At 46.3% G+C, this 13,018-nt stretch overlaps 1 protein-coding gene across 2 annotated transcripts in view; it reads left to right on the top strand.

Moving 5' to 3' along the window:
- The window catches only part of LOC144722564 (complement factor B-like), a 76,480-nt gene extending 63,789 nt beyond the window's left edge, over window positions 1-12,691 (top strand). For both annotated transcript variants that reach the window (XM_078600735.1, XM_078600734.1), the window contains 5 exons: window positions 7,467-7,561; window positions 9,068-9,177; window positions 9,491-9,614; window positions 10,756-10,805; window positions 11,077-12,691. In XM_078600735.1, the coding sequence (XP_078456861.1) occupies window positions 7,467-7,561; window positions 9,068-9,177; window positions 9,491-9,614; window positions 10,756-10,805; window positions 11,077-11,220 (523 nt within the window). In that variant the 3' untranslated portion in view covers window positions 11,221-12,691. The remainder of the gene's footprint in view (window positions 1-7,466; window positions 7,562-9,067; window positions 9,178-9,490; window positions 9,615-10,755; window positions 10,806-11,076) is intronic.
- Window positions 12,692-13,018: the final 327 nt, after the last annotated feature.

The following is a 13,018-nucleotide window of genomic DNA, read 5'->3' as shown; positions in this document are numbered from 1 at the left end:
TGGATTGCATTGGAGGACAACAGGATCTCGCCAGCGGCTTCCGCCGGGCACATTGCATGCAGCCTTTAAGTAGATCCTCAACATCGGAGGCCATGGCCGGCCAATAAAAATCCAATTTAAGAGCGGCCAGCGTCTTCTGCACTCCGAGGTGCAACAGCCGTTTATGCACAGCCCATACAACCTTGCCACGCAGGGCGGTAGGGACAACAATAGCATACCAGCGCAATCCTCCGTCCCAGTACGAGCAATCCTCCCCGCAGCACAAACCAGTTAACACCCCGTGGAGCCGTACCATCGGCGGTCTCCCTGACACGCTGGCGCAACTTAAGGAGGGACGTGTCCTCCGCTTGCCGGCATCCCCATGCCTCATAGTCCAGCCTCAAAGTTGCATCCCGTGCAACAAGGACGTCGCCCGTGCAACAAGGACGTCGCCCGTCCCCCCCATCACGTCCGTGGCTGACCCACCGAGAGGGGAGTGGGAGGTCGAGCCGGTCGGTCGACAACGACCCGAATCAGAAAAACAAGCGCACTCTCCGGGCGCTGGCAATCGCGATAGGGCAGCGGCGTTCATATGGCGAGAACCCTTACGATATGTGACATTGAATGAAAAATCCTGCAGGATTTCAAGCCAGCGTGACAATTGACCGGAGGGCTGGTCCACATGCAGCACGTATTGGAGCGCCACGTGATCGGAGCGCACTTTGAAGTGTCGCCCGTACAAGTATGGCCAATATTGTTGTACAAAAACCTCAATGGCCAACAGTTCCCGGCGCGTTACGCAGTACCGCTGCTCAGCCAGCGACAACACCCTGCTGCCATACGCAACTTGGGATAACACCGCACCAATACCGGTATTACTGGCATCTGTATCCAAAATGAATGGCAACGACAAGTCGGGATAACGCAGGGGAGGGGCGTTAACCAGCCCATCGCGAATAGAGCGGAACGCAGCCTTCTCCTCCCCCCAATTACATTTTTCGGCCTTTGCTGTCAGGGTGTGGAGAGGTTTAGCTATAGACACGAACCCAGCGACAAATTGGCGATAATAAGAGGCAAATCCGATAAAACTGCGCACCTCGCTGGCTGAGGTGGGGGTCGGTCACGTCCAAACGCAAGCAGTTTTCTCAGGGTCCGTTGCAATACCCGATTTGCTGACTATGTGGCCCAAATATCAAACAGATTTTTGAAGCAGATGACATTTTTGGGGCTTGAATTTTAAGTCGGCCGCACGCATCTTAATAAAAACAACCCGCAGGCGATCCAAATGCTCATCGAACGTGCGGCCGAAAACGATGACGTCATCCAAGTAGATTAGGCACGAATCCCACTGAAGGCCCACCAAAACCAATTCCATCAACCTCTAAAAAGTGGCCGGCACGGAATGGAGCCCCATCAGGAGCCATTTAAACTCGAACAACCCTTGCAGTGTTCGAAAAGCCATCTTGGGCCTTGAGGCCTCGTCAAGCGGCAACTGCCAAAAACCCAACAAAAGGTCAAGGGTGGTAAAGAACCACGTGCCCGCCAGAGCATCCAACGAATCGTCCATATGAGGCAGGGGGTATGCATCCGCGACAGAAACTTTGTTAAGTTTTCGGAAATCGACACAAAAAGGCAGACTGTAGTTTTGCTTCTTAATAAGGACGATCGGAGCACCCCACGGACTGGTGGACGGCGAAATGATATCCGCGGCCAACATTTCATCTACCGCCGCACAGACATGTTCCTTTTCGGCTGGACTCAGGCGGTAAAGGATTCTGCCGAATGGGGGCGGCATTCCCCGTGTCAATGATGGCTCAACAGAGACGTGCGACCTATATAAAATTTACTTTTACTAAAAATGTCCGAAAACTCCCGCAGGAGCGCTCTCAGCTTCCCCATTTGCCCCCCGGATAAATCGCCGCATTCCAAGCACAGCTTGTCCATCCATGCCTCATCCACAAGCGGAGGTCCGCGAGACCGAACGCTGACCCCGACATTCCCCACGACATCCGTCTCCGAACACGACGGAGACGTGTGAGCAATCACAGAACCTTCCCAGGAAACCTGTGTCTGAGCCACTACGAGCGACATCCCCTGACTAAGCTTATTCGAGGGACCCAACACAATACCGTCCCCCACAGTGCGCACATCGAGTGGTTTAGGCAATCGAAGGGCACCAACATTTGTGCGCCTGGTGGAATCCGCACCATTCGGCACGCAAGTACTTGCACTATATCATTAGCAGAATACATACGGGTTGGAAATAGAAGAAATGCCATACGCCGTCCCGACGACAATTCCAAACAGCCCTGGTCGATACAAATCATCAGCGGCATTTTGCCGAGAAAATCAGTCCCCAGCAAGCACGGGACAGCCAGGGCCGTAGATACCAAAACATGGCCCGACAATGAGACATTGACAATGCGCAACACAATGGAAATCCGACCGATTATTCCCAACGATCCGCCGTTGGCGGCGAAACATGGAGCATCCACTGGCTCCAAAACCCGACACCGGGGGGGCAAAATGTTGTAAATTAGTTTGGAAATAATGGTTGAAGAGGCGCCGGTGTCAACAAGCATGCGAACTTCAACCCCCTCAACGAACCCAAGCACGGCCGATGACCCCGCGGTCGCTGCGACCAAGCGATGAGCCAGCTCCGACCACTGATCTGGTCGGAGCGGCCGCGCGTCGCGAACATGCACTGACTCCCCCCAAAACCGCGCGCGACCCCGACGCAAATCGGACCGCCCCGATGGGTGAAGTGAACCCCGGGGCCGAGTGTGAGGCGCGCCATGATTCGCCTTAGAGAGCAGGGAGTCGTAGGACGGCGGACGTCCCGGGGCCCGCCGTCGAGGAACCCTGCAGCCCGATTGGACGTGCCCTGGCAGGTCGCAGTTGTAGCAGGTGACCCATCTCCCACTGGACTGGGATGAAGCAGACCTCACCCGCCGCCAGTCGTCCCGCTGCCGATCTCCATCACCCCAATGATCATCGCTCCGCTGATGCATCGAGCATGCGAAACCAGGCTCCTCGTCCGCGTGGGCCTCGGGCTCCACGTTTTCCGTGCCACCAACACCCTGTCACATTGAAGGATTTGCTGCGCCTGAATGAACCTGGCGATCTTGAGCGAAGACACCTACCTGTCCTCGGCGGGAAGCACAGTATGGAGATCCTTGGCGAGTCCCAACATCTTCTCGAGGACCAAGGCGTCAAGGCCATCGTGACCCATTTTCGGGAACGCGGCCTTCGCTAGCACCAAAAGCACACTTCTGAAGGCGAGAGCTGACTCACCATCCCTTTTCTGCCTCACGGCGAACCTCTGACGGGTGTTCAGCGGAGGCTCGAACAGCGGGATGGCGAGGAAAGCCGCCAAAGCATCATCGTTGAGGGCAGCGGGCAGTGCCTTCAGTGCGTCCACCTACGACCATCCCATCAAGTCAGCATTCGTGAGAAATCGCCGCTAAAATGCCACCCAATCACCGCTGGCAGCAACAAGGGTAGCCGACGGCGGAGCGACTGGACGTCGATCGACGGAGACGTCCCCACTTCAAACTTGGCGGGCTCAGCGCTCCCCGCCGGCGGCAAAATGGCGGCCGAGTCGCCGCGTCCGGACAGCTCCACCGCCCCCTCCTTCGCCGTCGAGGGTAGGGACCGCATCTCGACGAGGAAGAAGAACGCAGCTTGGAGGTCAGCAAGACGGCCGTGCGCGTCCCTGACGAGCTCCTCCAATGAAGGAGAGGCGCTCCGCGCCCCGACTGCACCCTGCTCTGCGAGCAGCGTCTCCGCTCCTTCCTCGGCGGCCGTGGGCAGAATCAACTCCTCTTCGTCGTCCGACGCAAGTGCACGAACTCTGCGATGCGTAGACATGACTCGTCTACCGCTAGCTACAGTCTAGCAAGTTGGCCACTTCCGACACCAGTTGTACTGAGTACAACTGATTCGCAGACATTATCTTGGGAGCAACACTATTTATTACGTAACTTTAACACATCACACAATCTATACTCGGGTCTTGAATGCCCATCTAACCATGCTACGGCAGAACTAGACACGGTTCGCTATCCCGGCCCGGACCACAAGCTGGGTCCCGGACCGCGTGGCTTTTTCTCCCTGACGTGGATCTTCTTCACACCAACACACGAAGAACCCCGAACTCCTCACGGGCCCCCATTATATCCCCCTGGGCTGGGGCTGGCTCCGCCCTTCGCCCCGCCCACCTTCCAGATTTCTCGAGCTCTTTCTCGAAGACTCCTGAGAGCTCTTTTAGAGCACGTGACCGCCCAGCGGCCCCGTCCACCAGTTGCCCCCCTCCAATATCATCCAGTCACATGTCAGCAGGTCAACTAGCGTATCATGCCCCAACGTAACCCTGGCTGTTTGACGCTCCCTCTCGCTCCCTCACCGGGAGCCCGCACCGCACACCGTACGTGGTGCCTCCGCGCTGACCAGCGCTCACCCAAGCCCCGCTAGGGCTGGTATGACACCCCGTAAGCGGGCTATACATCATGTCATCACATTATCCACCATGGCTTCGTAAGCCCGGCAACACACACTGACAATCACAGTCACTACAAATGTACGAGACTCAATAATGATTCAGTTGAAAACCGAGTACCCCCCTTGCTTCACCTAACATGGTTCTGATAAATAAATATCTGAGGAAAAAACATGAATAATGTAAGCATATTAAGCACAATGAATGATACAGTCTAAGGCCAGTAGGGGGTTTTCACACAAAAAGGACTTACAATTCAATGGAAAACTTGGCCTTGTCTTTCACTGATGAGCTGTGTCATCCGGGGGGTGGGGGGGGGCAGTGAGGCTACTGCAGTGATTACGTTTTTTTCAAGCTCAATTTGTTTCTCTGCTTTGTCTTGATCTGGGTCATTGCAGCAAAAGATGCTTCGTACAGGTAGGTTGATCCAAGAGGGAGCAGCTGATTCAAAGCATTCTTCTCTAAATCAGAGTATTCCTGAACTAAAACTGTGAAAGTGTTGAGCCATCAAACCTCATCTGCAGGCCACGGGTCTGAGGACACTTCCAAAAGTGTTTCCTGAGACTTGCAGAAATGTAACTTTTGTTGTTTTCTGGCAAAATAAATGGATTTCGCACCCAGTACAACCCAGGAGATCTCTACTTAATGTAAGCGCAGTATGACTTGAAATCCCAAGTCAAGTTGGCCAAATGTCCCTATATTATTGGCTTAATTTGAGCTCTCTCAAACTGCTCATTGGAAGGGAAGCAAGTAAAATCCCCAGCTGCACATATCCTCTTCCAGAATTCTGTTTTCTTGATGAAAGTACCAACGTCATACAAATGTGGAATATGAGTAGCGTTCCTTTGCCGGGGCAGATTCAGCTTATTGAATACATCTGCAAGATAGGTTAGTTCTGCTAGCCATTCAGTGTTTTCGTGCATGGTGGCGAATGGAGATTTATGCTCTGACAGAAAGGTATTCTCCCTCTCGACAGCCATCGAATCTTTTTGTGAAGCAATAGTTGCTTGTGTTCAGATCCCATGTTTTCGCACGGTTTGAAAAACATTCAAACATTTAGTGGTCTTGACTTAATGAAGTTTATTACTTTAACAGCATCATTTAATACTGCATGCAACTCAGAACTAATTCTTTCGAGGCCAATGCTTCCCTACGTATGATGCAGTGGGTCCACTGCACATCAGGATTTTCTTTCCTAATCCGTGTTATGAGTCCTTTCATCTACACAGTCATTGACACAGCTGCGTTGGTACAACCATAGGTGCAGAAATTTTAGTTCAAACCATGTTCAGAGAAAAAGTGGTCAACACCGTTAAAAATGTCCTCCAGTTGTATTCCTCTTTAAGCTCTTGCAAAAGAGTATATGCTCACAAATATCGTCAATGTCCCTGAATCGTACAAATGCAACCAGCTGTGCCTCCCCACTGATATCTGTAAACTCGTCGAGTGGGAGTTTACATGAGGCAAATTGTGGCACCAACAGAACACTTATTCCAAATGTAGTGATACACTCAGAGACACTTGGAGTAGGAGGCACTCTTTATTATAGCCTTCACAGGATACAAAGGGTAACTACATTTTCAGTCAGGACAGCTAACAGACTGCCTGACTGCCAACGCCGAGAAGGTGAAGACGGTGGCGAAGACTCCAGCAGCCTGACGGGATTCCACTCCAAGCAACAGCCCCGAGCCTTCGCTCGGGGTCCCCTTTTATCCTCTTAGCTTGGTCTTGCTCCGCCCCAGGCCACGCCCCCCTTCTAGAACCTACTCGCGGGTTCCCAGATTACCTCACGTGCCTCCTCTATCACCTTTGCCATACATCTCTCTCTCTGGCTTAACACATGCCCTGCTGACACAGGGCTGAAGCAACTACAGATCCGCTTTTCTGCCAGCAACTGGCGCCATGCTCCGTAGTGACCCATTCCATATCACTACATAAGTATTTAAACAATATATGCACCGATCATGCAAGGAGTACATGTGTAAAGCTTTGTACCTTGGTTATATTCAACTATTGGTACTAACAGTGATTTAATACACAAAACAATTGTTTGGTCCTCTAGGCACTATACTTGTGTATACGTTAACATGTGTAGTGAGTTCATCGGAGTCGCAGACGTATTCTTGGAGGCAGCACATTTATTTAACACCAACACATGGGGTAACTGCCCCTTCACAGAATAACAACCTATGGTGGTGACCACCAGGCTAACTACACTAATTACAACGTAAATATCTTCTTGGTTCTTTCGGTAAAGTCACGTAGAAGGAAAATAATAAAATAATAAAAATAAAGCATAATAAAATAATTATCACGACTCTGCCTTCTCGACAGACCTGTTCTCCACCTGAAAACGTCGTGAGAATTATTTTATTATGTTTTATTTTTATTATTTTCCTTCTACGTGACTTTACCGAAAGAACCAAGAAGATTAATCCTTGTAGTCACGAAAGCTTTAAATACAACGTAACTAGTTACAACAGACCAGGACCAACAGCTCAGGTCCAGGTCCACATGTCGGAGACTTGTAGGACGTAGACGAAGGTTTCTTCAGGATGAACAACAGCACCGGTCCCTCTGGGGGACCCGGCTTATATCCTCTGTGACGTGGCTGGCTCCACCCTTGGCCACGACCACCTTCCAGAATCCTCGAGAAAGATCTCGACCCTGACGCGTGACCACCCCTAGCCCCCACTTGGGGCCCTTGTGTGGACTTAACCGGTCACGTGTCCTCTGGGGTCAACCAGAGTGCCACAGCCCGTAGTAACCCCATTTTCATGGCCGGCACTCCCGCACCCTATCCTGTAGGGGCCAGCACTGCACGCCAAGCGTGGTGCCATCCAGCGCTTTCGATCAGCGCTCACCGAGCCCCTCTAGAGCCGGTACTGTACCCACATCCTAGTGGTGTCCGCGATGTCAATACACGTGTAATAACATGTGTGACTTGTGAACTCAATGCACATTTTCTTTACATGTTTGTCTTACATAGGCCTGTTTGCTTACCATGCACAAAAGATTCAGCTGAAATATTAAAATTAGAAGGAACCGTTTGGAAAGACTGGGAAGAGTTTTGCCACAAACACAGTAAGTATTACTATGCGTCTTTCACATTTGATCACCGTAACCTGCAATATCCCTGATCGCAGCTGTTGCTGGAGCATAGACTGAACGTGCAGTTTTTGAGAGCCTTATTTTAAGCTGGGCAACACTTTCCAATGAATCCTCGAACCCTACAACTCCATGTCTGATTCCCAGAGAGATTAAAAATCCTAATGTTCTAAAATTACCGGATTTTCCCGCATATAGCCCGCATACGCATATAACCCGCAGACGCATATAACCCGCAGACGCATATACCCCGAAAAAATTGCGTTTTGTGTAAAACAAATTTCAGATAGCCCACACCTCCATATACCCCGCATGCATTCATATCTTTAACGTCGTTACCGCAGTTTAATTCCATCATATTAATACAAAGTTTACATTTGTAATACATTCCACTATCAATTGTTAACATTAAAATCATAACGTGCTCAAAGAAAACAAACTAACCGGAAACGAGTGAACTTAAAACAGTAAATAAGTAACAAAAGTAAATATCCAATAAATAATACATAACTGGTAGATAAGTAAATAAGCATACTGTTAGGCTTACCAGCATTCGACCTCATCATATTACAGCTACTGAACCGGTAGTTGCCCCTGTACAGTTTTAGCACTGGTAGATTGCGCACGGCGCAGACAATAGCAGCGCAACGGTAACGCCATTGCCTCCTGGCAACTAAGCATTGGAAGTTTGAAACAAAGCTCATGGTCGATACTGTACAGAGCTCAGCCAATAGCAGCGGCCTAAGGGACTCAGAAATTATGATTCCGCGTCTGGTAAACGCTTGTTAAGGCCCTTCCCATTGTGCAATCCATAGCATTAGCTTAAACTTTCGCACCCCCCTACAGTCATTACGTTAAACAAAGTTTGCCCACTTCAAATATTGTCGTTTCATTGTACAAACAATTTGAATCATTTAAAACGTGATAACATGTGCAATCTTTGTGTGAGTGGTTTATTCTGCCACCATCATGGGTGATGAAATCAAACTTGTAAGTATCTTAGGAATGAGCTGCATGCTGCACTGCCATTGGGCGAAAGATACGTGGGTATACTTCACCATGCCGGTCGGTGTGGGTTTGTGAAAATAATCGCCCAATATGGAAACTCTGGCCACTTGGAACTAAGACAGGGGGATATAGCACCTCAAATATTACATCATTATTGAACTGTGATTATGACTAACAGTTATAACTTACTATATAATAATTGCTGCTATTGACAACACTGCGGGATTTGTCATGACTGTTGACTGCTAGTGATTGTAACCACTAGGTTCGCCATTGATATGTACACTGCATTGTGCATGTAGAATTCTACCGTTGAATTGATATTCAGTGTTTGCTTCAAGTATGTGCATTAAACGCGTATTTGTAGATGCACTGTGAAATGTGGTTGTGCTGTGCAGTATTGCATTGCGGTAAACATGCTAAAATCGAAATGTGGTGTCATGTAATGTTACGGATCATATTAATGTTTTTTAGCTGCTCAACAAATATTGACTGAAAACGGAGAAGGAATCATTACAGGGTTTGGCATGGTTAATGCAACTGCAATACCTACACAACTTCAACAGGCCACCATTCAACTTAAAGTAAGGAATACACATCCTCTAAATCATAATAACCGCAAACTGAGAATGCATCCATGTGCTTTTATTTTTTTCATTATTGGAATAAAAATAAAAATGTATTGTCATAAATGAGTAAAAATGTGTGAAATATATTTTCACTTAAACATTATCATACATTATTTCCCAGTATTTTTTCGTGTTAAATATAAATGCCGCAGGTACATGTAACAGAGTGTGTATTGAAAGAGGTCGCCTTGTATCAAACATGCCAAATCTAGTGTTTTGTGGTTTTACTTTTAATAATCATACTTCAGCATAAACTCTCTTTGCTCAGGACAACTCTGCTTGTTTAGAAGAATTTGTGAAATTCCATAGACCTTTCAGCGCAGATACACTCAAAACATTTATAACAAAGAATATGCTGTGTGCTGGTGGTACTGGAGCTGATGCCTGTAAAGGTATGGATTCATGTGCAGTGTCATTTTTCATACATTTAGTGAATAAACAAATCCGAGAGAGAGAGGGTCACAGCAAACCCAGCTACTGTATTCCCCAATTCATTAACTTCAATTCTGTCTCCAGATGTCTAAGTTTTGATTATTCATATAGAATTATTAAGATTTTATGTAGAAATTGGTTCACCGATTTAAGGTTTACATAAAAAAATTAAAAAAATAACGTGAATGTTCAATTAGCGGAGTTTAACTAAATGAGACGTAGGGGGCGCAGAGAGCAGACTCACCTGCACAGAGACTGTCATGAGATAATATAAAATTTCATGTGTAGCCCTTGCTATGAATTCACTGCTGAAGCCACACCTTTTGCCCATCTAGAGTTTTACCATACTTCATGATGGTCAATGCAGGTTGGTTAAGGGATGCTCACGACTGGTTAAGATATCACCTCATCACTACTGTTAGTCGTGGCATAGTGCATGAACCACGGTGCCACCACATTGCATATGCATGTTTGTCTTCTTTGATACGCAAACAATGTACGTTTGGAAAATCGGGAGCATTTAGCCCATGTTAAAAGCCATGGTGATACATTTGATGAGACGTTTAAAAAAATTGTCACGTTGTTAAAAAGGCATATCTTTTTGGAATGTTGTGTATTTAATGAGCCATTTTGTTCATTGTCAAACTTCACCAAACGCTTAGCATAAGGTCAGGATGGAAGAAAAGCGAAATAATGCTGGGCTGGAGATTTACAGCTCGTGAGCTGCAGATTCTGAGATTGCCCGTATGGCTTCACGGTGAGGTATCCAAGCTGATGGCAGCATTTAGGAATGAGGGTACTCTTTGCCGAATGTGTCAATGTGAAATGAGGTGGTTGTAATAGAAGTTATAGATGAGTATAACAGCTCTGGCAATATTTGGTTTTACTCCACTCTAGCGTGCTATATTCAATCACACAAGGGTAGGAATTTGCTTTGCAACATAAATCGAGTTTTGCAATTCAGTATCCTTCATATTCATCTGCAAGGTGTTAAACACCAAGTATACTCGCTTATTTTTCCATCATTATCTTTGCACACGTCATGCTCTAGTATTGGTGATGTTTTTAGCAAGCAAATTCATATTTTATTTTACCTGCTAGGCGATTCTGGAGGACCATTTATCGTGAAAAGATCGGAGCGTTGGATTCAGGTTCGACTGCTGTTTATTGTCTTTGAGACTTTCAAATCGAGAGCAATACGCATAAAACCAATTTGTCATTCATTTGTCATGTTTTAGGATACGTTATTCATATTGAGACAGAATATCTATGTTGTAGTCCATTAAAACTACGAGTGATCTTCACATTCATTTCTATGTATCATTTTTATAAAGTTACTGTAACTGTTTGACGTTTTGTGCCTTTAGGCATCTGCTCTGCAACTGTAATTTTTTTTTATTTCATCCAAGTCTTTTCTTACAGATTGGTGTTGTAAGCTGGGGAGTTACTCCAATCTGTGGTGGTGGACAAAGGAATGGCTTATACACAAATGTTGTACAGATGATGCAGTGGATTAAATCACATGTCTATGATATCGATTTTAGAGCAAATGGGCAAGTTTTATAACACCAAATAGTAACTTATCTGGTGTGGACCAATCAGTTTCAAAGACGATGCATATATTATCAGACTACGTTTTTTGTTTGCATTTTGACCACAATTATTGTGGTTAATGCAGACATGATTCCTTATAAAAGGTTTCAGTTTGGTGTTTTAACATCTTAACACCTGTTTTGTTGCCAGAAAAAAAGGGGAAACCCTATTCTCAGTAACTGATCATTATCTTAAACCAACAGAGTAACCTCAACTCATAAAAAATTAACCCGTAAAAACTAAGTTTTTCACTATAAATCCTTTATATGCGTGGCGGCTAGAGTCCTCTCGTCCTCTGGCTTGAGATGGCTGCCACCTATGGGTCAGATGATTGCCTTCCACCATTAAGCAATTGGTAATTAAATATAATTTTTAAAATCCTAAAAAGTGTAAAATTTAGGAAAAAAAAATTTCACGAAAATAAATTGTCACACACAACGAGTCTGTGTGCAAAATGTCAGCTCGATTGGATCACGGGAAGTGGGTTAAAAAACGACCGAAAGATTTGCACGGTCGTAAGCGCGCAAGCAAGTGAACTTAATATAAAGGATTTAAAAATAGACTGTAATACAAGGACTACTGTATATTCATTTCAATGTTTACTCTGAAATGAAAGCCTTACCATGTGTTAAAGTGTTGTCCTTATATATGTATTGCTGTTTTTTTCCACTTTTCCCTCTGAATGAGAGAAGTTATTAAGTTAGCTGCTCAACAGTGATGGTTGTTATGTGTCATTAAAACTGCTGATTTACGCACTAACCTTGCATCACTGGCAAATATTTCAATCACAGTCATCAAATGTGAAATTAAGATTGTGTAGGAAGAGTGTATAAATGCATGTTGAAACTGTTATGATGAAGGGAAATTTAATTGCGATTTAATCACGGATGATACAATTTACATATTGCAATGTTGGCAGGAAATAATGGCCAAAAGCTGTGTTTTTCAGAATTATAGCCCCCAACTATCGAGTGTGGATTGGGAAATCTGGGAGTTTGAGTTTTACATCCTGAACAGATTACTATCAGCAGGTTTGGCTTTGTTGGTTTTTTAGTGCTCTGCCTCCCCATGTGAAGGGCTGTGGTCATTTTTGGAAGCGCACTGGCATTACCAGCCACTCTGCGTCTCAGATGAGATTATGTTGTGGTCTTTGAGAGATATTTAAGCACTGACTGCAAACCCTTATTTTTGCTGGGAGGTCATGCCAGAATAAATTTCAGCCATTCTCAATCTACCAGTGGATCTAGGCCACCCCGCACCATGTTATTCAAGGTCAGTGCTGGTTAGTGAAAAGGGGGAGGGCAGGACCAGTTCTCGTATATTTCCACTGATAGCCATGGCCAGGAATCAAACTTGAGTCACCGGATTATTAGCATAGCGCACTAACCAATGGACAACCGCTCTATGCTTTTCACTCATATATGATTATATAAAGCGTATGATTATGGCTGTGGCTCATTATGTATATATATCTGTGCGGACAGCGGCTCTGTCATTTCTGATCAAGCCCTGTGAGGCGTTGCCAGGGTTGTGCATCTGTGATGTCGTGGATGTAATGCTCTGGATGCAAATTTGTGGGTGTGTAGCTGTGGGTGTTCTGATATTGGTGATGCTGTGGATGGCAAGTTTGTGTGTGAGGTTGGTGTGATGATGTGTGTGTAATGGTGTGCTTGTGTAAAGGAGGTCCACACTTTTGTTCCTTGAGGGGTACTTGTCCAACAGTCTTTAACACCGCACTGCACTATTTTCTTTCTACTCCATTCCACCATAC

This window comes from Lampetra planeri, chromosome 15, assembly GCF_965212315.1.
Source record: "Lampetra planeri chromosome 15, kcLamPlan1.2.h2, whole genome shotgun sequence".
NCBI lineage: Eukaryota > Metazoa > Chordata > Hyperoartia > Petromyzontiformes > Petromyzontidae > Lampetra > Lampetra planeri.
This window is presented reverse-complemented; position numbering and strand designations above follow the sequence as displayed.